The sequence below is a fragment of the Artemia sp. Qi Xiang Cuo genome, chromosome 14 (genome assembly GCF_049724085.1).
Source record: "Artemia sp. Qi Xiang Cuo chromosome 14, ASM4972408v1, whole genome shotgun sequence".
Taxonomy (NCBI): Eukaryota; Metazoa; Arthropoda; class Branchiopoda; order Anostraca; family Artemiidae; genus Artemia; species Artemia sp. Qi Xiang Cuo.
Window position 1 is genome coordinate 28,538,497 of NC_142807.1, and position 27,001 is coordinate 28,565,497.

The 27,001-nt window shown below is 33.6% G+C and overlaps 1 protein-coding gene and 1 long non-coding RNA gene across 3 annotated transcripts in view; one reads left to right on the forward strand and one right to left on the reverse strand.

Moving 5' to 3' along the window:
• The window catches only part of LOC148944344 (uncharacterized), a 33,013-nt gene extending 19,039 nt beyond the window's left edge, over positions 1-13,974 (forward strand). The window contains exons 4-5 of one of the 2 annotated variants that reach the window (XR_016142884.1): positions 9,276-10,949; positions 13,812-13,974. Coding sequence is in view for 1 of the 2 variants with exons in the window: in XM_089100688.1 (XP_088956814.1) it covers positions 13,812-13,900 (89 nt within the window). In the remaining variant the exon portion in view is untranslated. The remainder of the gene's footprint in view (positions 1-9,275; positions 10,950-13,811) is intronic. The other variant, XM_089100688.1, reaches the window with a different exon arrangement.
• Positions 1-27,001, reverse strand: part of LOC148944341 (uncharacterized) — a 337,879-nt gene that overhangs the window by 94,337 nt on the left and 216,541 nt on the right. The window lies entirely within an intron of this gene.

A 27,001-nucleotide genomic window follows, 5' to 3' on the forward strand; every position in this document is an offset into this window, starting at 1 on the left:
GTTATGTTGGAGGATCTGTTCATGAAGGAAGTTTTCATGGGGGAAGGGAAATTGCCATGACGGGGGCACCGGACTTGCCAGCATTTTTTATTGGTTATTGGGCAGTATACAACCATTTTCAGGAAGGATTTTTTCTGGAGGGGGGGGGGGGGTCGAGGAGGGGGTTATACTGGATAATATTTACAGGGCGGATGTTTCGGTGGGGTACGGGACATTTCTATGAAGGGGGCGCCGGGTTTCCAAGAATAATTTAAAAAACGATCAGAAATTAAATAAAAAAAACAAGTTTTTTCAACTGAAATGTAAGAAGGAATATTAGAACTTAAAACGAACAGAAATTATAACGTATGTGAGGGGTTCTCCCCCAAGTCAATACCTCGCTCTTTACGCTACAGTTTTTTTTAGTGCTTTCAAAAGAGCTATCTATTCTAATTAAACGGCCTTTGTGATTCAGGGGTTTGTGAATCAAATTTTTTTTTAACTTTTAACGTAAAGAGCGTGGTATTGACTAAGGGAGAACCCCCTCGTATACGTAATAACATATACGTAATAAAAAAACAATAAAAAAACAAGCGATACGGCTCAATAGTAATCGAAACTTTTAAAAACAGAATTTTGATGTCAATAAATGTATCAAAAGAATTTGTTTATAATGCTGATTCTAAATATATAAATTTTTTTAAGTTTAGTATTACTCATCAAAGGCTACGAGCCTGAGAAAATTTACTCGATTTTTTAAAGAGGAGGGATACATTCCCTACAAGTGAAAGAATTTTAATGAAAATCACACCGTCAGATGCAGCGTATCAGAAAACCTTATTACATAGGTTTCAAGCTCATATGTGCAAAAATCTGCAACTTTGTATTTTTTGCCAGAAGAAAAATATACGAATATAGAAGTTAGTTACGTAAGTTAATTTGTAAAGACATCCATTTAGCAAAAGAAAAGTAAAATTTGTATGCAAATAAAAGCTGCATTAACTAAAAAACGATCAGAAATAAAATAAAAAAAACAAGTTTTTTAAACTGAAAGTAAGGAGCGACACTAAAACTTAAAACGAACAGAAATTATTCCGTATATGAAAGGGGCTGTCCCTCCTCAACGCCTCGTTCTTTACGCTAAAGTTAGACTCTTTCTCACAGCTCTATTTTTTAAAACAATAAAAAACTTTAGTGTAAAGAGCGAGGCGTTGAGGATGGGACAGCCCCTTTCATATACGGAATAATTTCTGTTCGTTTTAAGTTTTAATGTTGCTCTTTACTTTCAGTTTAAAAAACTTGTTTTTTTTTATTTAATTATAGTAAAGATCGATATGGGTATAATGTATTAGTTTTTTGTTGCTTTTGTTGCTTAGACCAGGGCACATTGTATCGAAGGAGTTTTCGTCGGAACTTCGAAAAGGGCTCATTCGATTGAAAATAGAAAGGGCTGATGACCTTTTTAATAGTCAAAAGTGATTGGAGGGCAACTAGTCCCCTTCCCACGCCCCCCCTCCCATTTGAATTTATATTTAAAAACTAAATGTTGCCATAAGATTAAATCAAAACGCACTGCGTTAATGCTAATTCCCAATAAGGCATCTCAGCAGTATCCCAAGTATGACTGAGAGTATTATGTTCAAACTTTCGGGGCTATTTCTGGTCTTAAATTTAACCAAATCAAAATAGCGTAAGTTTATCCAAGCTATCAAAGAAAGTAAACAGATTTTTTTTTGAAATGGTATCAAGTTTTCCATTTCAGGTCAACTAGAGGAGGTATGAAACTAAATTAAACACTACTATTTGTGTACAGATTTTTAATATGGTGTATGTTAATAAAAATTGCTGAAAAATTTTCTCCAGCATACAAATAGCAGGTTGGAGGGCAACTAACCCCCCTCTCACGCCCATTATTTCCCCAAACACATTCAATCAACATTTTGAGATAGCCATCTTGTTCAACGCAGTTGAAAGTTCTGTAAATTAGGTATTTGAAGATGACAACCTCCCTCCCACCACAGGTTTTAAGGTAAGGGGTGTAAGCTATGCCCTGATGGCATATAAGGTTTTTATAGAAAGCTTTGTCGTAGAAACTTCAAAAATAGCTCATTCGATTGAAAATTGAAAGGGCTATTGTCCCTTTTAATAGTCAAGTAATCGGAGAGAGAATAAACCCCCCTCCCCACTCTTCCACGCCCATCAATTCCCTATGCATTTCCGACCAACATTTTGATATGGCCGTTTTGTTCAGCGTAGTTGAATGGTCTGGAATTTATGTCTTGACAATCCCTTCATAGCTATCAGGAAAAGGGTTTTAAGTTAGGCCCTTGGGACATATAAGGTTTTCATAGGAAGCATTGTCGTAGAAATTACAAAAATGGCTCATTCGATTGGAAATTGAAAGGGCTATTGCCCTTTTTAATAGTCAAAAGTAATAGGAGGGACCCCCCCCCCATATATATATATATATATATATATACATATATATATATATATATATATATATATATATATATATATATATATATATATATATATACACAAAATATATATATATATATATATATATATATATATATATATATATATATATATATATATATATATATATATATATATATATATATATATATATATATATATATATATATATATATATATATATATATATATATATATATATATATATATATATATATATATATATATATATATATATATATATATATATATATATATATATATATATATATATATATATATATATATATATATATATATATATATATATATATATATATATATATATATATATATATGTATATAGTATAGTATAGTACCGGGAGCCTGGCGGCTTTATCACCAAACCCTGACACTCGGCACGTGGCAAGCTTTTATATGTGGATTCTCATCGTGTGGATTCTCTTGTCATATTGTGTGCTTTTCAAAGATATTTGATTATTAAACAAGTCCGATTTCTAACAATAATATCTACTAAGCGTCAAACTTTTGGTTTTCATTTTTAAGGTTTTTGAGTTCTTGTGCGCCCTTGTGAATATATATACAAATATTTTTGCAATTACCAGCCGCCGGGCCATAGCGCTTGGCACGCGGCAGGTTTCTATATATAGATTTTCATTTTCGCTTGTCTTCTAACCGCAGAAAATTTGTATGCATAAACCTTTTTGCAACTAACTATTTTTTGCTCTTTATGCAATGTAATATCTTTTCATACTATGTCTTTTCAAAGATATTTGCTTACTACAGCAAGTCCAACAACGATTTCTACCAGGCTTCAAACTTTTGGTTTTCATTTTCAAGGTTTTTGAATTGATGTAATCACTTGTGTTCAAAGTCTGTGAAGTCTTTGAACTCTGTTCAAAGATATTTGATTATTGAAGCTACTCTGATTTCTATCAACGATATGCACTAAGCTTCAAACTTTTGGTTTTCTTTTTTTAAGGTTTTTGAACTTTTGTTATCATTTGTCGAAATAGAGGATCATCATTTGTAATAGTTGCAAATTTTCGTTTCTTGTATGATATCGAATCATCATTAGTAATAATTGCAAATTTTTGAGCCATCATACTGACATTATATAGCTGGTTGCGTGCAAACCTGTAAGCTTAATCATCTAACAAAAAAACAACAACAAATTTTTAAATTTTCAGGTATTTTCCTAATTTGAATTAAAACGCTAAAATTATTGCTCGGGCTGTAAATATTTTTGCAGTTTACATAATAACTTTAGTGATTCTGAACTGAACTACAAAATTGTTTCAAGTTTTTTTTATGTCTTAAAAAGACAATGCTTATACTTGTAAGAAAGAAATTTGGTAATGATATTTTTCTAACAACGATTTCTACTAAGCTTCAAAATTTTTTGTTAAAGGTTTTTGAATTGTTGTAATTCCTTGTTAAAATATATACAAATATTTTTGTAAATACCAGTTTTTTTCTGATTACGCGATTTAATGTCTTTTCATACAGAGTCTATTCAAAGATATTTGATTAATACTGCAATTCCGGTATCTACTAAGCTTCAAACTTTTTGTTTTCTTGTTTAAGGTTATTGAATTTCTGTAATCCCTTGTCAAAATATATGCAAATATTTTTGCAACTACCAGTTTTTTCTTCGTTAACCAATTTAATATAAATTTCTCCGTACATGAAAATCCTCGATTTTTTCAACTTTTTTCAAGTCTTAAAAAGACATTGCTTATACTTATAAGAAAAGCAATTTGGTAACGGTGTTTTTCTAACAACAATTTTTACTAAGCTTCAAACTTTTTCCCCTTTTTTAAGGTTTTTGAATTGTTTTAATCTCTTGTTACAATATATACAAATATTAGTGCAATTACCAGTTTGTTTGATGTTTACGTAATTAAATGTCTTCTCATACTGAGTCTATTCAACAATATTTGATTAATACCGCAAGCCCGATTTCTATCAACGATTTCTATTAAGCCTCACACTTTTGGTTTTTTTTCAGATTTTGGAATCGTTGTAACCCCTTGTTAAAATATATACAGATATTTTTGCTATTTCAAGTTTTTTGCTCTTTAACCATGTTACAACGTCATTGCGATACTGATGAATGATACCACTATAAGAATGATACCACTCACATAAATAGGTTTTTTTTTAATTAAGGCTCTTAACGAATTTTCTCAAACCTCTGACAACGAGCAATAATTGTATATATATGTACTTTTTATGTGTATTTTTTATCCAAAACGGCTCCGTATTTTTTTCAGAAAATGGGCATCCTGGGATTTTCTGTCCTACTAAAACGATCTATATCGGTCACGAGTCGGAGACAATTCCTGAATAGTCTTAATTTTGGAAAATTTAATTTTGGAAAATTTGAAATTTCCTATGATAGACGTCATATTTTGTAGTGGTTGTATTATTTTTAGTGTCTATGATGCAGGCAAAATTACACCCATTACCTTAAGCCGACTACAAACAACATAACATGACTTTCAACAGTTGGAAAAGATACGTCATTTGAACAGCAAGAACAAATTTTTGTCTAACAGCCCGGACCATCATATATGACAAAAAGCTAATGCAAGGGCCATGGAAGAAATGTTTAAGGGATTGCTTATTGAAAATGAAACACAAACAAAAGTGAATATAAAAGAAGTGAAAGTAAGAATCGCAACAGCTGAAGCAAAGAACGTGGAACAAAAGACACACGAGAGTAGCATTGAATTGCAAACGAAAATTTCGAATAGCGACCTGGGGTTGGAAACTGCGAAAGATGTTTTTTGGGTATTCATGACTTCTTAAGAAATTGTATAAGATGCTGCAAGAATACAAACAGCTAAGGCAAAAGGCATGGAAAATATTTGAGGTAATGATGAATGAAAACGAACAATAAAATCTATGGTTGGAAGACAACCATAGTGATTATCATATTAAATCGTAAACCTAGTCTCTGCGTAAAAAAGAAGCAACAGTTAAAATCACAACGAATCCCAGCAGAGAACAAATCATATAAAATGTATGACTCTCTGAAGGATTAAGAGAAAGAACGAATCAAATTCATGCCAAAATTTATTAATTCAATTGAAACTGCTGATTTGATACCTCATGACTTAAAACTAAAGAATAACGTAATGACCATGCCAAATTCGTTAGAACCTTAATATTGGAAAAAAAAATTCATGTGAGTGAGGTTATATTTGTGAGTTCCAGAAGAAAACAAAACCTAAGAAATGGAAGATTCTTTCATGCATTAATAGGAAGGAGGAATTGATTTCACGCCAGACTTTCTTAACTCAAATGCTATTGCTTATTTGACACCCCATAACTTAAACCCACAAATAACTAACATATATACTCCCTTACACGAATAATTGTGTATTTATCTAAAATATATTATTGTTAGAATTAAATGGCTTTTTAGTATTTTTCCTAGGGTGGTTGCATCAAACCAAAATGGAAGCATTGGCATAAAAAAGAAGTTCACATTATCTCCAGATACAAGCAACAACGGGAATCAATACATACTAACCTTCCGGATGCCGGGGCCCGGCCTTGAAATTGGCTCCGTAGTTTTTCTTTTTTTTAACTGGGATATTGACATTTCTGGCCACAAAAACAATCTAAATAGGTTACAAATTTAAGGAATAACATCCTTTTTGTCTGGTAATCTTGGTTAGTATGTTTTTTTTTATGATATGAGAGATAAAATATACACTTAGAATACGGACTGTTTTCAATAATATGCAAATTCTGTTCTGGTCTTTAGGAGGCATGAAGGGAGTGGAGGGTGGGGGGGGGGGTTCAGTTCTACTATTAGTTTCTGCTCATTTTGAGTTTGACTTGGTTATCTATTGTAATTTCTGTTCGTTTTGGGTTTCATTTATTTATTGATGCTGATTCGTGGTAGTTTTACGCTTGGTAGATTACTTGATTCTATTTTTGCTTATTTTTAGTTTAACAGAGTTTTTTACTTTGCTTTGAAAAACTTATTTTTTGGAATTTTTTTTTTAATAATTAATGTTCGTTTTTATTGACATACGTAGTCTTTTTAATGAAAACAGTCATTTCGTTTTTTTCTTATAGTCGGTTTCATACATTTATTAATAGTAGCTTATGAAAGTTTTTCGCTTATAAAATTATTTTAGAGTGTGTTTGCTTATCTTTGGTTTCATTACTCTTCGTTGAAAAAGTTCCTTTGTAAAAAAAAATGTCTTTAAAACTCATATTTTAAAAAGGTAGCAAATTTGGATCTTATCTCCCCCTTCCTCAATTGGACAATATGAAAGGACAGTTTTATTGTAAATAGAATATAAAAGCCAGATACACAATAATAGTGATATGTTAACGGCGTTAAACCATTTGTAAAAAAAAAAAAAAAAAAAAAAACTAAAACGCTGAAACAGCTTGCGGTTCTACGAACTATCCTTTCCCAAGACTTGATTGCGGTATCATTAAATTACGCAACAAAAAACAAAAGTAATTACTATAATCCATGATGTTCGGTGTTATTACACTGCTTGTATAAAAGACAAGGAAACCTCAATAAAATCAACAATTTCCAGCAGTTGTCAAAGCTAGAAACACAGCAAAGATTAAAAATGATGAAAGCTGTATTTGTTTTCGTTTTTTTCGCAGTGATTACTGCCACCTTTGGTAAGAGATCAGTTATGTTTCTTTTCACTGCTTTGTGAATATTATTTTTTGCTTCATTTCAAACAAAATGTTTCCTTGTTATCCCCGTAAACAGTCATGTCTTTACGCTAAAATCTTAAGTTCTTAAAATCTTATCATTCAAATTCAACGGCCCTTGTATTTCAAGAGTTGTTCATACAGAGTTGTGACAAACTGTCAGACATTAGTGTTCAGAGTGAGCGATTGAGGAGGGGCAGCCCCATTATGGACGAAATAATTTCTGTTGGTTTTTAATTGTAATGTTGCTCATTAATTTCAATTAAAAAACTAATAAACCCTTCCCTAACCTTGGGGTACCAGTGGTTTGGTACAATCAACCCTGGGAAACACAATCAAAAATTAAAAAAAAAACAACTAAAAAACAAGTATCTCTGTTCATTCTTCTGGCAAAGGAAAAAACAACAAAATTCCTTTTTTTTTTTCGATAAAAGCTAGAGAACTCTGTAGTACTGGTCTCTGATATGCTAAATTCGCTGCTATGATTTTCGCCATAGTCGTCATCACCAACCCTTAATTTTTGGTTGGTTTTCCCCTTTTTTTAAATCAGACAAATTTTCCAAGGCTAGTAGCACTTAAAGGGTAACAATTAACTCAAGGAATTATATATTTAGATTTATCATGAAACCTTTATACCTTTTAAAATTCAATTCCTTTTGATTCCTTTGATTCCTTTAATACAATTCCTTTGCCGTCAATGTTTTTTAGAGTTTGGGCTACTATTGGGTTGAGTCGTACCTTAGTTACAGCTCGTCACTGCAAACTGTTTGGTTGCGAAACTAAATAAGTTATTGCTTTACTGAGAGCAAGAAGTTGAAATGTGTTATTTCAAGACAGTTAATAAGAGGCCAATTTGTTCAATGCTTAGACAAAACAAACACAAGTTCAGATTTAATTTTATGCGGTCAAGCTATATTTCACATGTTGCTATAGATAGTTTGTTGAACTGACAAATAACCAAAAATTTTCTTTTACTTTTATAACTACAGAGATTTTGCTTCTTTCAACACCAAAATTTCAAAATTCAAAATCAAATATGTTTTACGTTCATTTCTTTTGCTTGATTGATGATCCTAATGAAACAGATAATTTAAGAATTTCGTCATTTTATTGCCTGGGTATGATTCATATTTTGTGAATAAAAAAAAGAGTCAAATGAACTAAATTGATCGTTTTATTTTCAGCTAAGGCTCAAGATACTCCCATTGAAGATGGTACTCCCTTGGAAAACACCCCTATTGAAGGAGATGAAGATGCCGCAGCCCGTTATAGAAGTAAGTTTTAAACAAAGGCTTATTTGTTTCGTAACAAGACAACTTCCTGATCATTATATATAATAGGAAATGGGAAATTGTGCTTAGATAGTTGGCTAGTTTCTTAAGACAAAAGCCCCAGTAAGAAAACTTATAATGATAAAGCTCTGAAACTATTTGAAAATACAACTTTCACCGAGTTCGCTAAAAACAAATGGATAGAGTTCCTCCAAAGCCATTACTGGCGCATTAGGGGTCAAATTGAAGTTTTAGTTGCTGGGAAATGCAGTTTCTTTTAAAAACAAAATTTAAAATTCCAATAGTAGGGTTTCTCTATAAACCCCTTCCTAAGATTTATCGCTATAAACCCCATCCGTGAGCTATGTAATATTTTTGTCTGTAATCAATTAGGATTCTTCCAAGTAAATATTTAACAGTTTATAAGCTCAATGATGACTCTACTGAGTTTCTTGAATGCACCTCAAACTTTCCTGTTTCCCTGAATCGGCCTCAATGCGCTGACCCCTTAAAAAATGTTAAACAAAATTTATTCCGAAGATTTGTTCTGTTCTGAAGGTTTTATTTTATACTCTCGTTTGGGATTGACTGAAATCCCCAATTTATTAAGTGATCTTTTAGTTCTATTTACCGTTTTTTTCTATCTTCTCTAAACTAGTATTTACATACAACAAGTGTCCTCTACCTTCTTTACAGGCGATCTTGAAGTTTTGAGGACAAGTACCTTCTTGGCTATTTACCGAATACTACTTTTCTCCCTAAATGTTTTTGAATAAGTTCCATCTCACTAATGAAAAACTTATGCTATCATTAATGGAGTTGCTTCTATTTTAGGCTATGGAGGCTATGGAGGCTATGGTGGCTATCGTCGTCCATATGGAGGCTACGGAGGAAGATACGGATTTGGCAGGAAGAGGCGGAACGGTAACAAATTTTGATAATAATTATAGTCTTTTATTTTCCCATGCCCCCCCCCAAAAAAAAAAATTAGACAGCACGAAAGGCAAATTTCATTATAGATAGAGTAAAAAAAAACAGATACGCAATAATAATGATAAGTTAACATATCTAAACCCCTTATAAAAACGTTGGAACAGCTTGCAGTTCCACAAACAATCCAAGACTAAGTTACCGCATTTCAAAAATCGTTCACACAAGATTGTGACAAAAGGTCAAACTTTAGCGGAAAGAGTGAATAAGTGAGGAGGGGCAGCCCCCATTATGATTAAAATAATTTCTGTTGGTTGTAAGGTTTAATGTTGCTCCCTACTTTCAATTGAAATACTAGCTAGTTTTTTATTTAATTCTTGACTAATTTTTAAAATGTGCTGAGAAATCTCCCTCTTACCTGTAAAATTCCCTTCCCAGAGCTTTCATCCTTCTGGCGAATTCTTCCTGTTGAAAATCGCCCCTCCCTGAAAAACCTCTGTATAATTCTCAGCTATAAATTCTGTTGGTTAATAATGGGCAAATAGCGTAACTTGCAGCCCTCTCTCCAGGGGCTTTTCAACAATGCTGACCCATCTGGCTATCTTCAAATTTTGATCAAATGTTTCTGGGAAAAAATGAGACGTCGGGAGGGTGTTTCTTGCCCTCCACCTTTTTGGTTATATAAAGGAAAACCAGAAACTGAAAAAAAATTAATAAAGGAATCTTAAATTCTGCTCGAATTAACACAAAAGCAAAAAAAAAAAAAAAAAAAAAAAAAAAAAAAAAAAAAAAAAAAAGATCTTACTTCCGGCAGAAAATAAAACCAATAAATTTCCCCTTTTTTTGTCGATAGGAGCTTGATAACTCTATAGTAGGGTTCTCTACTATACTAACTCTATAGTATGGCTTTCATCAAGAAACCTTAACTTTTTGGGGGTTTTCCCCTTATTTTGAAAATCAGACAAATTTTCCAAGGCTAGTAGCTTTTGATGTATAACAATAATATCATAACTGTTATGCATTTTTTTCTATTTTAGAATTTCGGTTACTATTGGGTTGAGTCGCTCCTTACTTATAGGTCGTCACTACGAACTGTTTAATTGGGAAACTAAATAAGATATTGCTATAGTGAAAATAAAAATTTGATTTGTATTATTTCAAGAAGGTAAATAAGAGGCCAATTCTTGAACTCATAGACAAATCAAATACACGTACAGATTTAATTTTATGGGGTCAAGCTATATTGTATATGTTACTCTAAATAAATTGTTAAACAGACAAACAACAAAAATTGTAAATTAATTTTATTGCTACAAAGGTTTTGCTTCTTTTGATATTAATCAAATAAGCTTTATATTTATTTCTTTTGCTCGGTTATGGGTCCTAATGACACAAAATAAATTCGGCATTTCGCAATTTCATTGGACTCGGTATTACTCATATTTTGTAAATAAAAAAAAATGTCTTACTGAACTTAATTGATCGTTTGACTTTCAGCTGAACCTGAAGATACTTCCATTGAAAATGGAACTCCCATAGAAAACGCCCCTATTGAAGGAGATGAAGATGCTGCAGTCCGTTATAGAAGTAAGTTTTAAACCAAGACTTATTTAATTCTGCAATAAGACCAACTCGTGATCATTATACATAATAGTATATGGGAAATTTTGGTTAGGTTAGATTCTAAAAATATAACCCAAGTAAGGAAACGAATAATGATAAAGGTCAGAAACTATTTGAAAATGAAACCCTCATTGACTTTGCTAAAAAAAACGAAAAAGATCCTGCCGAACATTTGCTGGCGCATAGGGCTTCAAATTGATGTTTCAGTGGCTGGGAAAAAAATTTAGTTTAAAAAACAAAATATTAAAATTCCTAATTGTTGGGTTTCAATTTAAGCCCGGATCTGGTCATAACAATCGGTTTGCTGGTGAATTTTCTTGTGGATTCAGAAAATGAAGAATCTTTCGAAGTTGTATTTCTATAGAGTATCTAGTTAAGCATTTCTGGCTCTCATTTGTTGATACTCTAGTGCTAATTTGGCTATTTGACTTTAAGACCTGTTCACGAGTACATTTTATAAATTAGCACTACTTCCCATTTCAGTCTCTTCATATTTGCATCACTAATTGTAAATTACAGTTTATAGAATTAGCAGTATGATCATACCCTATCTCACCCATTATAAAAACCCGGACCAAGGTGCGAGTGCTCCAGGGACCGTTTTTGCAGATCTAAACATAAGCGACATTAGATCTTTTCACGGGTAGACAAGTCAGATTTTTCTTGGACACGAAACAAGTGGAAACCCGGTATTACGGATAATGCACTTTGTAACCATTTCTCATTGATTGACGGAAACAGACTAACCCGCTAATGTAGAAATAAGGGGGAGGAGCTTTTTGTTCGTACCGAGAATGAAGACCAGAAATGATCTGCGATAAACTTACTGGATAATTCTATAAACTGTATTGTAAACTATCTTTGCTTCATCAGTTTTGTTTCGGGTTCTTCTATTAGTTAACATTTATCTTTTAATGTTGAAATACATAGAATCTAGTAAAGGCTTAAACACCAAGTATACGGGCGAAATATAAATTGAGCGTATGTATTGATAATAACAGGACACAAAGATATTTCAAGGAGTTATCAAAATAATTAATTGCATTTTTTTCTTAATAAATTGCGAAAATCTTGAACTTATATTAAGAGCTAATTACAAGATGTCCTCAAAACGTTTCAAGAAAAGAGAAATGGATCAGGAATAAATTTTAGCATAGCTGTATATGGGGCAAATTCATGCAATGACTCAAGAGCCTTATGCCTATTCGTGAATTCAGTTGTCTTGAATCATTGCAACGTATTTGTAATGAATAGAAATGTAATCTGACATTTTTCAAAAGAATAAATAAATAAATGAAGAGAAAATTCAATAACATGATCAATTGAATCTGAACTTTGGTAAAATCTATTAGACTGATTCATGGCCACTGTGAACAGGAGAGACCTCTGTACCGGTCGCCAATTCAGTTGTCGCAAATATCAAGTTTTGTTTGTTAAAAAAAAGTCTAGTTTTGTTTATTTTATCAACATTTCCGAGGTGTTCCTTCAAATATAGGAAATCAATATTTAAGATTATATTGGTAGCACTCCAAAAAATCCTTACATTTGTTTCTCTGGTGTCCTTATTAGCAGGAGTTTCCCGAGGCTCATTTCATTGGGGAGGGGGGGATTTTCGTAAATTTTACCGAATCGCTACCTGATTTATGTCGAATTTTCTGCAGAAATCAAGAATTTTGCTAAATGTCGGCAGATTTTGCAAAATTTCTGCCGAAGTATTTGCCTTCGGCGAAAATTCTACCGAATTCCAAAAAAGTTGGGGGGGATGCCCCCCACTCGGGAAGTCCCTGCTTGTTAGCACAAACCACTTTCTCAAACGTTACATTTATCTGATTAAAATAAAGATATAGCGGTGTCCCGTTGTTTCATAAAGGCTTCTCCACTGTTTTCCTGAATCAGTTTTAAATGTTTTTTTTCCCTGTTTGATTCAATTTTTCAGTTTTTACTGTTCAGTAATTTCGGAGTCTAATTTTGCATGTTTCTTAAACCCTTCCTAAGATTTTAAAAAAGCTAGAAAATTTATGAGGAAGCTAATTATCCGTGACCTTTACATTACTTTCGTCTTAAATCAATTAGGATTGATCCAAGTGGATGCTTGACTGTTTATAAGCTCTATGGTGACTTTGGCGAGTTCCTTAAATACGTCTAGAACTTTCCTGTTTCCCTGTAATCCTTAATGTGTCAACCTCTTAACAAATGTTAAACAAAATTTGTTCTGAAGATTTGTTCTGCTCTGAAGGTTTTATTGTCTTGTTTGGGATTGACTGAAATTTGCTAAGATTTATTGAGTGATCTTTTTGTTTTATTTACCGTTTTTCTATCTTCTCTAAAATAGTATATAAACCCAACAAATGTCTTCTCCCTTCTTTATAGGCAATCGAGCAGTTTTGCGGACAAGTACTTTTTTTGCCCTTTACCGAATACTACCTTCCCCCTAATTATTTGTGAAATAAGTTCCACCTCGCTAATGAAAATTTTAATAGATATAATTCCCGTAGAAGAAAAATAGCCTGCAAAAAAGACTGTTTTCTCGTTAATTAACTAAAATGTTTATTTAAGTAATTTCCTGTAATCTCGGAACAATTTTAATGATATATAATGATATATATATATATATATATATATATATATATATATATATATATATATATATATATATATATATATATATAATGATATATGATATTTAATGATATATTTTTATATGGTGTTATACCCAAATTTGCCCCCTCTCCATGAAATGACTCCATGTATAGTGTAAAGAGAGGTTGTAAAATGTATTAAGTGAGTTACGTTTCACTATCAATAATGGAGTTGCTTCTATTTTAGGCTATGGAGGATATGGTGGCTATCGTCGTCCATATGGAGGCTACAGAGGCTATGGTGGATATGGCAGCTATGGTGGATATAGAGGATAAAATAAACGTGTCACCATTTTATATTCAATTTTGTCACAATTTTTTTCGTTTTACGGAATACAATTTAGCGTTAATTTTGTTCTCACTTGTATAAAAAAAGGCTTTCTCTAACAATTTAGTGTCTCTCAGATGAACTTAGACGCACCATCTTCAAAAATAAAAAACGCAAAATATATATGTTGAGACGTCGGGTTGGGATCAGTCTCGACGCCAAAAATAACTAAAATCTTTCGAAGGAATTTATTTTACTCCCAAATAATCACAAAGTGTGATTTCGCTTGAGAGATATAGGCTCAAAATTAAATCCATAAAATACTCTCTAAAAGCAAGAAGCTTGTTTACGAAAGGAATTAAGCGAGTCACAAGATTGAAACAAACAGGAATTACTAGATGTGTAGTCTAAACTCTCAAGGGAGGGGGGGGGTGTCAGAATACATACTAAAATAAGATGCTGTGAATACTTTTTTTTTATCAAAACACAAATATAATGTATATTACCAAAACATCGAGAAGTTATTTGCTTCAATTATTATATTGTTCTAATAAAAGAACTTTATTTTTCAAATGCATTACATTTAAATTAAAAAAAAAAATGGGAAAGGGCACTATTTCAACATTTGTAATCAATAACGATCGTAAACTAGGAGTCAACTCCAACCATAAATTCTTTACCCCTCCCCGCACACTCGCAAATTTATATATTTATGCATGTTTAACTATTTTGATGCGCAATAAGTAAATATTATCCATTCAACATCTCTGTGTCTTAGCACGTATTCGAACTAGTGTTGGGCGATATTCGATATCGATATCGATATATCGATATATCGGACGAAATATCGATATTGAATATCGAAACGTAAATATCGTTATCGAAAACGATATTTCGGAATTTTCCAGTATTTTCAGCTTTTCTCGCCATCTACTCGAGAATGACCAACAGAAAAGGTCCCACAGAGAAAAAAGTTTTCCAAATCTTCCAGAAGAAGAAGAATAACCTATGAAATCCAATGACTCATAAGACGGAACTAATGAATGCTCCAGAAACGTTGAAATAAACAACAATGACATTGTCATTCCTTATCATTCCACAGTTTGTATGTTTTTTAATGGAATGATTGAAACTTTTGTTAACTAACAGAAGAATGTGCGATTTTATCTAGTTTTATTTAGAATTTACCGCAATTTTCAAAAAATCATAACATGTCTGTGTTGGTAAGTACATTTTCATGCTGGAAGTGCAATATCCTACAAATATATGTAATTAGTCTCAGTTAACAAGTTTTCTTGTCATATTTACAAGTTGAATCAAGAAGGCACACTTGTGCCTCTTTAAAGAGGCGACCCACCACAATTTTAAGTGATTTCCGGTCTTAGAGGTCGCAGAGAGACGGAGGTGATTGCATTTTGTAGCCCAAGCTCAGAAACGTGCAAAATTCCATCCTCCTCCTACTTTATCTTCATGGGGTAAACTGGGCCGGAATTTTCAACCCTCCCACCACAGCCCCCCTTTAACGCTGTCCGATCGGGCTTAAATTTAGAGGTTAAGCTTTAATAGGGCCCGGGAGCTTATCCCCAAAATTTCAGCTCAATCCGATCACTCCTTCTCTGTTTTCCAAAAACCAGATATAGCCACTTAATGTTCATTTCTCTTTTTTTTATTAGCCACGCCTACAGGCCACAGTTGACAATGGATCCTGGTGAATGAGGATTAATTCGAAGTGTAATTCGACCTGTTAGGGCCTTTTGATATTTTCATACAGAAACACTTATCCTCCGAATTTACATTTACGAAAAACCTCGTTTTCCTATAAGAGCCCATGTTAAATTTTCCCACCACAGCCCCCCTTTAACGTTGTCCGATCGGGCTGAAATTTAGAGGATAAGCTTTTCTAGGGCCTGGGAGCTTATCCTCAAAATTTCAGTTCAATCCGATCACTCCTTCCCGGTTTTCCAAAAACCAAATATCAAGTTTTGTGGGGATGTTCTTGCCTCAAAAATAGATAGCAAAGACTAAAAATAATATAACAATTGTCTCTGTGGTACAGTGGTCGCTACTACTGACTGTCAGGCGGAAGAACCGGATTTGATTCCCAGTTAGAGGAATTTTTTTTTATATTGAATTTAAAGTTTAAAAAATAAACTCAGTTTCTTTTTTAAATCCAATCTATTAAATCCTTCGGCTCAACAGGCGTCTCCAGAAGAATATCACAGTCGGCCTTCAAGTTACAGATAAGTCTCCACTGCTGTGATAACATGCCGTATACCCGCATGCTCGAAGACAAGTTGAAAAAAGAAAATCTTACTGTGCATTTGATTTGAGTATTCAGGAATTAAAAGCCTTAACAAAAGAATCTTCAAGAGCGGGGGGTTTGGGGTGCGGCAGCCCCCCAACTTTAACTCCAAACACGATCAGCTAACAGTTAGTCAAGCAATAATAAGTAATAAACTGTACAAAAATGTGCAGAAATTATTTGAAAAAACTACGTTTTCTAAAGATTTAAAGAGGCTGAGTCAAAAGTTCGAACATTAAAACGTCCCGGGATTAGGAGGTACAGTGGGGGGGCTGCCGCCCCCAAACCCCCCACTTTCGCAACCTTTAAATAAAAAAAAAGTTTTTTAAACTGAAAGTAAGGAGCGACATTAAAACTTAAACAAACAGAAATTATTCCGTATATGAAAGGGGCTGTGCCCTCCTCAACGCCTCGCTCTTTACGCTAAAGTTTTTATTGTTTAAAAAAAGAGTTGTGAGAAAGTCAAACTTTAGTGTAAAGAGCGAGGCGTTGAGGAGGGCACAGCCCCTTTCATATACGGAATAATTTCTGTTCGTTTTAAGTTTTAATGTCGCTCCTTACTTTCAGTTTAAAAAACTTTTTCTTTATTTAAAGATTGCGAAAGTGGGGGGTTTGGGGTGCGGCAGCCCCCCAACTGTACCTCCTAATCCCTGTACGTTTTAAGGTTCGAACTTGTGACTCAGCCTCTTTAATTCTTTAGAAAACGTAGTTTTTTTTCAAATAATTTCATTAAGGGTCTCCTAGAAGGGTCATGATTCTACCTGGTTGATAACAAATTAGGTTATATGAAAACTTGGTGTAGAGTTATAGCCTAGTAAAGTGTTGCTGGAACAAAGGCAGTCACGAACCCTGTTTGAATGAATCACCCTTAGGTTTATGTGAAATTCTCAGTAAGATTCTGGAAAACTTTTATAAAACTAATACAAACTTAACCTAGACTAGGCTATAGTGAAGGGGTTATATTGGGTAAAACCTCCCAGTGCTTGGCTAATGCATAATCTTTGACAAGTAGGCTATCCTGATCAAAATACACTCCTCCTAAACATTTAAAACAGGCTCCCAATCTTGGGCACAATGTATAAGTTTAGGCTGTTGGTATTGGTGGTAAATTTGCAAGTGGCACAATAATTTAGCTAAGATGAAAGCAAATACATCATTTGATGCCTTTTTTTATGCTCTTTCATAATCCAATAATTGCTTCTGTTGCCAATTGCATCTTGAGCCCTTAAAGGGGCCCTGAAGGTATTTTATATGAATTATTAAAGAGCATAAAAAGTATCCAATGAAGTTTCAACTTTCATTCTAGTAGCATACGTGCTCCACTTCAAACTTACCTTGAAATTTACCCACCTCCAACCGCCTAATGCTCCAAAATATAACTTGTCTTTGTTTAAACAAATTTAAGAATGGCAAAATTAAGTTATTAATTTGTTTACAGCTCTTGTTAAAACGAAAAATAAGGAAAAAAGTTTTATATGGGTGCTGCCCAATACATGGGGTTTGATTTTTATTTTTTGGACTATATTAATCTTCAATAACTTATTTATGAATAAGTGATATGTTTTTAACAACTTTTCAGTAACTTAACTACTGTTGATAACTTCTTTGTGTGGCTAAAACAATTAAATACATTTGGGGCCCCTTTAAGGGCTCAAAATGTAACTTGCAACAGAAGCAATTACTGAATTATGAGGGATGTCACCCCCCTGATCGAAGGGCAACCCAGCTTACCTAGCAGTCTGCAACGTCGCTTGACTCCTGGATTGTACCTTATGACATGCGCAAGAAATAATCTGATTGACAAAAAGCTACAAAAAGAAGTGAAAATGCTGACCCTCATGCCGACCATACCTGTCAAGCAGAACTCTCGTACGAAGATGAGCCTTAAGCTCCGACAATTAGTTTTTTACTGGTTATATGTTTTTACGACTTTTGTGCTTTCAGACTAGTTCATTTTTTATGGATGATTAAATGAATCTTATTCATTTTCATTATATTCGATGTTAACTGACCACTTTGAAAGAGGTTTACAAGTCGTAAGAAAACTAGTTTTTGAGATTTCAAGATGGATATATTATGGACATATTATGGACAAAATATGGACATAATTTGGCTGAAAAGGAAACATTTTTGGATGCTCAAGGGACATATTCATTGACCAAAAAGTTCGCAACCCTGTATACTCACCCTTCAGGCCTGTTTATTAATAAAATCATCATTTTTACAATGATGATGTGACAATGATGTGACAATGATGGTTATGGGGCTTATAGCCCCATAACCAAAAATACTTTTATTGATTCCCAGCTGGGTAAGTGTAGAAGTAGAATTTCTCAGCCCACCTCGTAAAAATCAAGGTTTAAGTCAGGTACAGGGAACCTATGCTAGGTAAATATGCAACCTCAGACTGGTATAGCCCTGTACGTTGGTGATAAAAAGTATCAATCAAGCTTTTAGATCATAATTTTAGCTCTTCAACTGAAATTAACAACCTCCCTTTGCCACACAGGGTCAGGAGGCTTAAATTATAGTTGTGAAGGTTAGATTGACACTTCTATTACCACGGCACTAGTTTCTTGTCCGAACAGTCCGAGGTTGCATAGGATGCAACCTGTGATGAAGCTGGTATGAAGTATGTAATGGGTAAGTCACAGGGCGTCTTTCAAAAATGTAGAAGTGCACTAAAGGGTTCTGTAATGTTGCCTGTTTGTGTGTCCTGTTTTTATGCTGTTTCTATGCTCAGTCAGGAAGAATGAGTCTGATGATTTTTTCCTTTGGTAATTAGATAGTGTCACAGCCTCTCCAGGTTGTAATCGGTTGATTTGATTATTCTTTAGGCATATGCGTGTGCGACTACTCGTATAACTTGGACTCTACCGCCTAGACTCTAGGCGGTAACACTGTCTTGACTTTGAAATCTCATTAATATCAGATTATTGTCTTGCTACATGGCTCTTGGACTAGTAGATAACATTTCTGTACAACAGATTGGCAAAATATGATATTTTGGCAAATAATTGATATTTAGAAATTTAGCTGATAATATACTGTAATTTTTCATCATTTTCTTTTGCTTATTGATCTAGAGTACATAGCAAAATCCAACCCTATATGCCAAATCGAATCCTCACATTTGGTCCATTATTTGGTGGTTGGTACTACCACTTTATTTAACAAAATCAGTTCCATTGGATTCTATTTGCCTCTGAATGTTTAATATATTGCGGGTCCAGGTCTCTACCAGTTTTTGAAAAATTCCAAGTCCTTTGTGGGAATATTTTACAAAAGTATCGGCTAAGTCTGCACTATGCAAAATATGCAAAAAAAGTGTTGCTACCTCTGGAAATACCACCAACCTTAATCCTCATCTCAAGACAAACCACAAAATCAATACCAAAGCATAAAAGGGAGTACATCGGCCGGGGGTGCCAGTGTTAACCCTGATTCTGATTCGTGTCCATCCGATGATTAACATGATTCAAGTCAAATTGTCCCATCACATAGCCAAAACTCAACCAGACCTTTGAGTCAAGCTAGTGACCCTACCCAAGTTACCCGTGATAGAAGTGACCAGACTGACTCAGGAGCACCAAGTGCAAAGCAGCTGAGAATTGACTCGTTGTTACAGACCAAGTACAGTGCACAGCACCCTAAAACTGTAAAAATGAACAAACTGGTTGTGAAATTCATTGCAAATGATATGCAACCCCTCTCTGTTGTTTCAAATCCTGGATTTATTGATCTGGTGCAGGGCCTTGACCCCAATTAGACTTTGCCATCCCGAGCTTAAGTGACAAGAGACCTTCTCTCTGAAATCTATGCTATAGAAAAATTGAAACTGCAGGAGGCGCTAAAAATAAAGTAGGACATGTGTCCCTTACCACAGATATATGGACCTCCCTGGCGACTGAGGGTTTCATGGCTGTCACTGTACATTACATTGATGAGAAAGGCTGCCTCTGCAGCAACGTGCTTACTACTGCGAAAATTGAAGAAAGGCATACTGCTGATGCTATCACAGCTCATCTTCTGAAAATTACCACTGAGGGGGGGATTAAGGAAAAGGTTGTAGCTGTAGTTACCGATAATGGAGCAAATGTGGTACGGGCTGTAAAGGATGCTGCATCTGTTGTAGGTAAAGGCTGGAGACATGTTTCGTGCTTCGCATATACTCTGAATTTGATTGTGAGGGGTGCCATTGATGATACTGCTGACTTGTCACCTCTTGTCCAAAAAGCTAGGAACATAGTCTGCTTTTTCAGACGTAGTGTTGTAGCTGCCGACAAGTTGCGCCAGATTCAGATCTCTATTGACAATGTTTGCACCAAAAAACTGATACCTGATGTGACCACTAGACGGAATTCGCCTCTCACTGTGTTGCGTAGTCTACAAGATTTGAAAGAGTCGGTACCAAGTTTGCTTGTGCTTCTCGGTAAAGTAGATCTCCTACTCACTGAAAGTGAGTGGGATTTTATTTCAAACGTGATCGCGGCACTTACACCTTTTGACGAGGTCACAATCGAGCTCTCTTCTGAAAGCTATCCCTCCATCTCAAAAGTCCTGCCTTTACCCAAGATTTTGAGACGCCACCTTGTTCAGGTAGATTGTACACTAAAGTGCTCTATGTACACTAAAGCTCTATGTACACTTTAGTACACTAAAGTGCTCTATGAAGCGAATTAGTTTTGGATATTGAGGAAGATGGTTAACTTTGACCGTATTTAAAATGATTGTACACCATGCCTTATAACAAGGAAATAGGCAGGTTCGTTCGTGGAATTTTTTTTTTGCCAGGGAAAGGGTATGGAATTAACAGATAAAATTCTTATTTGGGTACTTGTCTATTATCCCAACGACAGTCAAGAAGTGAAGTTAGGTTAATCATAATGGAATATACCAAAATCTGATGAAAATACAATACTCTAGCAATATTTAAATTACAACAGAGAATTATGGAAAACAGGACGCCCAGAACGCATTGTATGAAATACCTAACCACTCTATCCATTAAATATTTGATTAAAGCATACCGATATATTAGTTTGTCTCAGTCAGGCTAGGCAAATTATAACCGAATGCTGACAGAGAAACCGGTTTTACTCAGATCAAGAACTTGAGTGTTGTCGGAATAATAGACAAGTCCTCTTACTTGATTATTTGCATGTGAAGTACCCAAAAACTGGGAACATTTTCGGATTTGTTTTGGGAAAGACTTGAGTTCCAAGCTTGACGCAAACAAATGACACCTGAAGAAATGCTTGTGATCAGAATTGTTTAATGTGTGATAAACCGCGAGCACTGGTAAATATTTAGAAATATACAATTATTTACGGTGTCTTATACAGCAAGCTAACTGGAGCACATCTTTTAAAATTTTCATAAGTAGAGAAATTATATTGGTAAAGAGGAACCACAGAGGATCGGGTTGTTGTGGATCTACTTGTAATAAGATTGCAAACCACTAACTATTTGAGTGACATAAAATAAAACCGGAATGTTTTCTTAAGTACTCTCCTTCAATACACTTAAAGTCTCGGACTGGTCGCTATTAAAAGAATACTAATATAATCAATTAGCTACGCTAAAAATTGATGACACCGCTGCCACTATATCGAAAACCCAAAATTTTATGCTTTGTGAATGTGTGGAACAGCTATAAATTTGGCACACCTCTTTTTTTCTTCAGTCTGCTCTTTTATACCCAAGAATACAAGTCACAAAAAAGGTATCATGTTGAAGGTTGTAATGCTTCTTGCCTTGTTCACTCTCTTTGTTGTTACAATTGGTAAGCCCATCTCTTCTTTAATGCAGATTCTGAATGATACCAGAATTTTCTTTTAAAAAATTATAGTTACTACTACTACTACTAACAACACCGCAGCACCAAGCCGCCTGAGGCCAACACAGCTACGCACGCTTCTCCTACCCCCCAATCTATTCAAAGCCTCCCTTTTTACACCCGCCCACGAAGTTCCCATTTCCATTAAACCTTTCTTTATGACGTCCTCCCACCCCAGACGAGGACGACCTGCTTTCCGTTTAGTCCTAGACGGTTGGCCGAAAAGAACAATCTTCGGCAATCTGTCATCCTTCATCCACACAAAGTGCCCTAGTCATCTCAACCTTCCTTTCATTATAGCCCTAGAGAGCGGCATTGAACCACATTTTTCGTATAGCCTATTGTTTGACATACGGTCAGTCAGCCGGGTACCCAGAACAATCCTTAAGCAATTTCTCTGGGAAACATCTAGCAAATCTTCATCCACTTTTCGGAGCGTCCATGCTTCAGAGCCATATTAAAAAATTTATAGTTGAATGTCGTTAAAGGACACCGCAACCTTTAACCCTTCTAAAACTACAAAATAGTTTGTGGGAACAAACTGTAAGGAAGAAACGACCTCGGCTAATACTAGCCTAAAGGTTAAAAAAGGATTTTTTGAAACAAAATATACATAAATAGAAGCAACTTTTTTGTTGGTTCCAGAAGTATAAGTTTATGAAGTTCGAAGCTACTCATCAGAAGGTACAAGCCTGTAAAAATATGCCTTTTTTAAAAACAGAGTGAAAACACCCCAAAAAGGGCAAGATTTTAATGAAAATTACACCATTAAACTCAGTTCATTAGAGAAACCTGTTTTAAAGGTTCCGTGCTCTCATCTACAAAACCGTAGAATTTTCATTTTTTTCGAATCTTATCGAATCAAAAGGCTTAGAGGTAACACATTTAATCGGAAATTAAAAGTTCTAGAACCTGTTTTAAACAGCCAAAACGATTGCGTGGCAGAAAAGTGGTGACGGAAAGACATAGCTACTATTCATTGAAATTTCTGAGATAGCCGGTTGATTGGAAATGATCCAAAAATTGTGAATTGAACTTTCCAGTTAAAAAACCAGTAAGACTGGACGGTGGCCAATTTGTTTAGTTCTTAAAAAATAAATGAGTAAAATTTACATGTGTTTTAAAGACAAATGCATGTTGATTTAGAGTTTAATATAAATATACTAATATATATTCTTTAAAGTCTTAATAATTTTTATTCATTAAAGTTAAAAAATTGAAACATTTAAAATGTTCTTTTTTTCAGTAAAGTGTAAATTATGTTCTGTTTTTGAGAAGGCAGGGGGGTTGTCAGCCCTACCCATGTGAATTTTTGTTCGTTTTGATTTTGACTCATTTTGAGTTATTTAATGCAGTTTCTGTTTCTTTTGGGTTTCATTTATTTATTGATGGTGATTTGTGGTAGTTTTGTGCTTGGAAGATTATTTGACTTTATTTCTGCTCATTTTTGGTTTGACGGAGCTCTTTGCTTTAATTTAAAAGGTTTTTAAATTAATATAGATTAAAATAGTCAAAGTTTTACGGTGACTCTAAATATATAAAACTTGAAATGTTTAATATCACCCTACAAGAGTTTTTAGCATCGGAAAGTTTGTTCCATTATAGAGAAAAGGAAAAATATCCCTAAACCGGCAATGATTTTCATGAATATTATACCACAAGATTGAATATATCAGACAACTTTATTGACAATTGTACTGTAAAGACTTTATGCCAACTAAAAAAAAAAACTTTTGGTTATTTGAACAGTCCATGTCTTGAAATGTGCTGTAAGTAAGGGCCAATAGTAACAAATATTCTAAAAAACAGAATAAGAATGAACACATTAAAAAGTGTTTCTTTTTATGCTAGTTCCGAATATATTAAACCAATGAAGATTTTTTTACCCGTGAAATGTCAAGAGCCTGAAAAAATTTACCGAATTAAAAAAAGGGGGGAAAGGAACTCCCAAAGTCAAATAATCTCAATAAAAATCAACCCATTACATCCACCATAATATAGAACCTTGCTGTGGATGTTTCAAGCTTCTCTCTACAAAAATGTGGAGTTTTAATTTTTTCTGAGAAGAAAGATTCCAGATGCATGTTCATCTGATTAATTTTTTCCCAGAGGTAATTACATAGAGCCAAAAGTCCTAGAAGATCGGAAGAGGGTTTATTTGAACGGAAATTAATAGTTTTAGTGGCCTTCTTAAGGGACCAAAAAGACTATGTTTCATGAGAGTGGACTTTTCTAAACGTTTTGTGGCACGAAAATACAATTTTGGTCAAAGATGCCAAGTCGCTATTAAATAAAAATTATGAGATGCCCAATCTATTTCAAAATATCAACAAACTATATATTGAGCTTCGCAGCTGTAGAGGAAATAATGCCAAATGATGGCATATTCGTTCCCTAAAGTCACAAAGTCGATACAAAATGATCGACTATCAGGGGCGCTAGTTGCCCTCCAATCTTTTCAGTCTCATAAAAAAGTACTAGAACTTTTGATTTCGTGTGAATAAGCCCTCTCCCTTAACTAATTATTTTAAACTAATTCAGTTAAACTGAAGTTATTATAACTTAAGGATAAAATCATTAAGTTAAAATTAACTTATATATATTTTTAACTGAATATATAATTAATTAAATATCCAAATATATAATTAACTTAGTGAGTCTTATATATTTGGGATCAGCATAAAATCCAATTTATTTTATAATCAAAATCGATGATCGAGCTTGTCATGTAAATGTTTAAACAGGAATGAAAGCGATCAATCACATTAAACTTGGATATAACAGATTTTCTTATGGATGAATAAATGACGCCTCGAGTGAACATGAACTAAAATGATTAATCGATTTAAACTTAAAACAATAGAATATGGACCTTTATCTTAATGCGGGATTTAACTAAGCAAATTGACTTAATTTGTCATAAAATTATGTTTGTTGATGTTAAATTGCGCAGCAGCTACTATGATGGAGGGATGGTGGCTCAGTGTGTGGGAGAGGGAGCAGTTGACTGAAAGAGCACATTTCAATGTCCGAATTGTCTAATTTTCCAGAATACTCCAGTTAAATGTAGAAAAAAGTAGGGGGAGGGGTGGATGGGCTAGGAGATATTCTTTCATATCCCCTCATTTAGACTAAACGTGAAATAAGGGTGCTCTGGGGTGGTACCTCCCTACTTGTTGCAGAAAAATGTTTCTGACATTTACTTTGAAGCCTTATTTGGTAAATTCATTCGCTTCATATTTCAAAAAATTATTCACAGTGATGTGGAAGTACGCATTAACTATCGTGAAGGACAGGCAGCAGACCATTTCCTAGGTAGGAATGGTTTGCTTCAAAGAGTGTATTTTAATGCCTAAATATGATAATTCTCATATTTAATTACATTTGTGTAGTAGCAATTTGGGGAAGGGAAGGTGATAGAAATTGATATCCATCTTGATTCCTGGGAATGGTTTTGGTGCATACCTTTATTATTAGTGGAACGGGGTAGGGGGCAATTCCCCCTTCCATTGCAATGATTTTTATCTATATTGCATAAAATATTGCATTTACCTGCATATCTCGACGAATGTGCAAAAAGCAAGACGAGGTATCACAAGTCTCGCCTGAATTTTTCTTTTTTTTTGGGGGGGGGGGTATACTAACGGGAGGTTTGTTTTCAGCAATTTTAGATTTAAATATTCCTAATTTCCTATTTATAAATAATGTTTAAATGTATTTAAACATATGTGTATATTGTACTTAAACATCAGAGATCCACATTGTAGAGGTCATGAGTGCTTTAGTCTCGTATAAAATCCAAAGTCAAGCAGAATTTCCATCCTTGCGAACAATAATAGCTTACGCCTTCCCGTCCACCCAAAAATTAAGCAGCAAAATTATCATTAAGGACTTGTTCAACAGAACTACTGTTCATAGAAATTTTGACTGAATATACAAATGTTTTCCAAAATTTTAATTACAATCCAAAATTATAACTCTTAACCAGAAAAACAAAAAAAATATGGACGCTACCAATCAATTTGCAATTATTAACATATAAAATTTATCAGCAAGAACCGGGGGTTTATGTGGCCAGTACCATGTATCATATCTTGGTTAGGCCTGGGTGTAATTTGAATAAGGATAAGAACTTAAATAAAAAATACAACACAACTGTTAGTTTTAAAATTCTTAACTAACCCCAATCTTGAAATCAGTATATCTCTTTCAGCTCCTCCCCAAGGCTTAATACCTGTGGATGATGCAGACGCCCGATTCAGATATTGGGGTAAGATATTTTTTTGTTTTTTTTTATTATTTTCTACAGGCTTCAACTATTTCATTTTCAACTTTGATTTCCATATTTTCTTTCCACAATACTATTAAGAAAAATTGAATCTCTAATTAAAAGGCTTAAGAAAAGCACAGATGATTTTTTCAATGTTTTTTTTTTCCCAATCTATATGTAGTAAGTGAGAAAAATATTGAGTCCTGCCACAACCAAATCTGTATAGATTTTCACGTGGTAGGTCTGTTTGATATGATTTTTTTCTGAATATTAGTCTTTAATAAAAATGAATTTCTCTCTCTCTAATAACTTTTTAGGAAATCATATTGCAAAATCAGGGATGAATATATATATATATATATATATATATATATATATATATATATATATATATATATATATATATATATATATATATATATATATATATATATATATATATATATATATATATATATATATATATATATATATATATATATATATATATATATATATATATATATATATATATATATATATATATATATATATATATATATATATATATATATATATATATATATATATAAGTTGTCTTCATTTCTTTATCTTTTTTTGAAGAGCTTGGGGTAAGAATAAAGCAGCATGTGCTAATAGTAACCAAAAACAAACAAACAAAAGACCCAGAAGAAAAGAATTTAGTCTTTGCAAAGAAT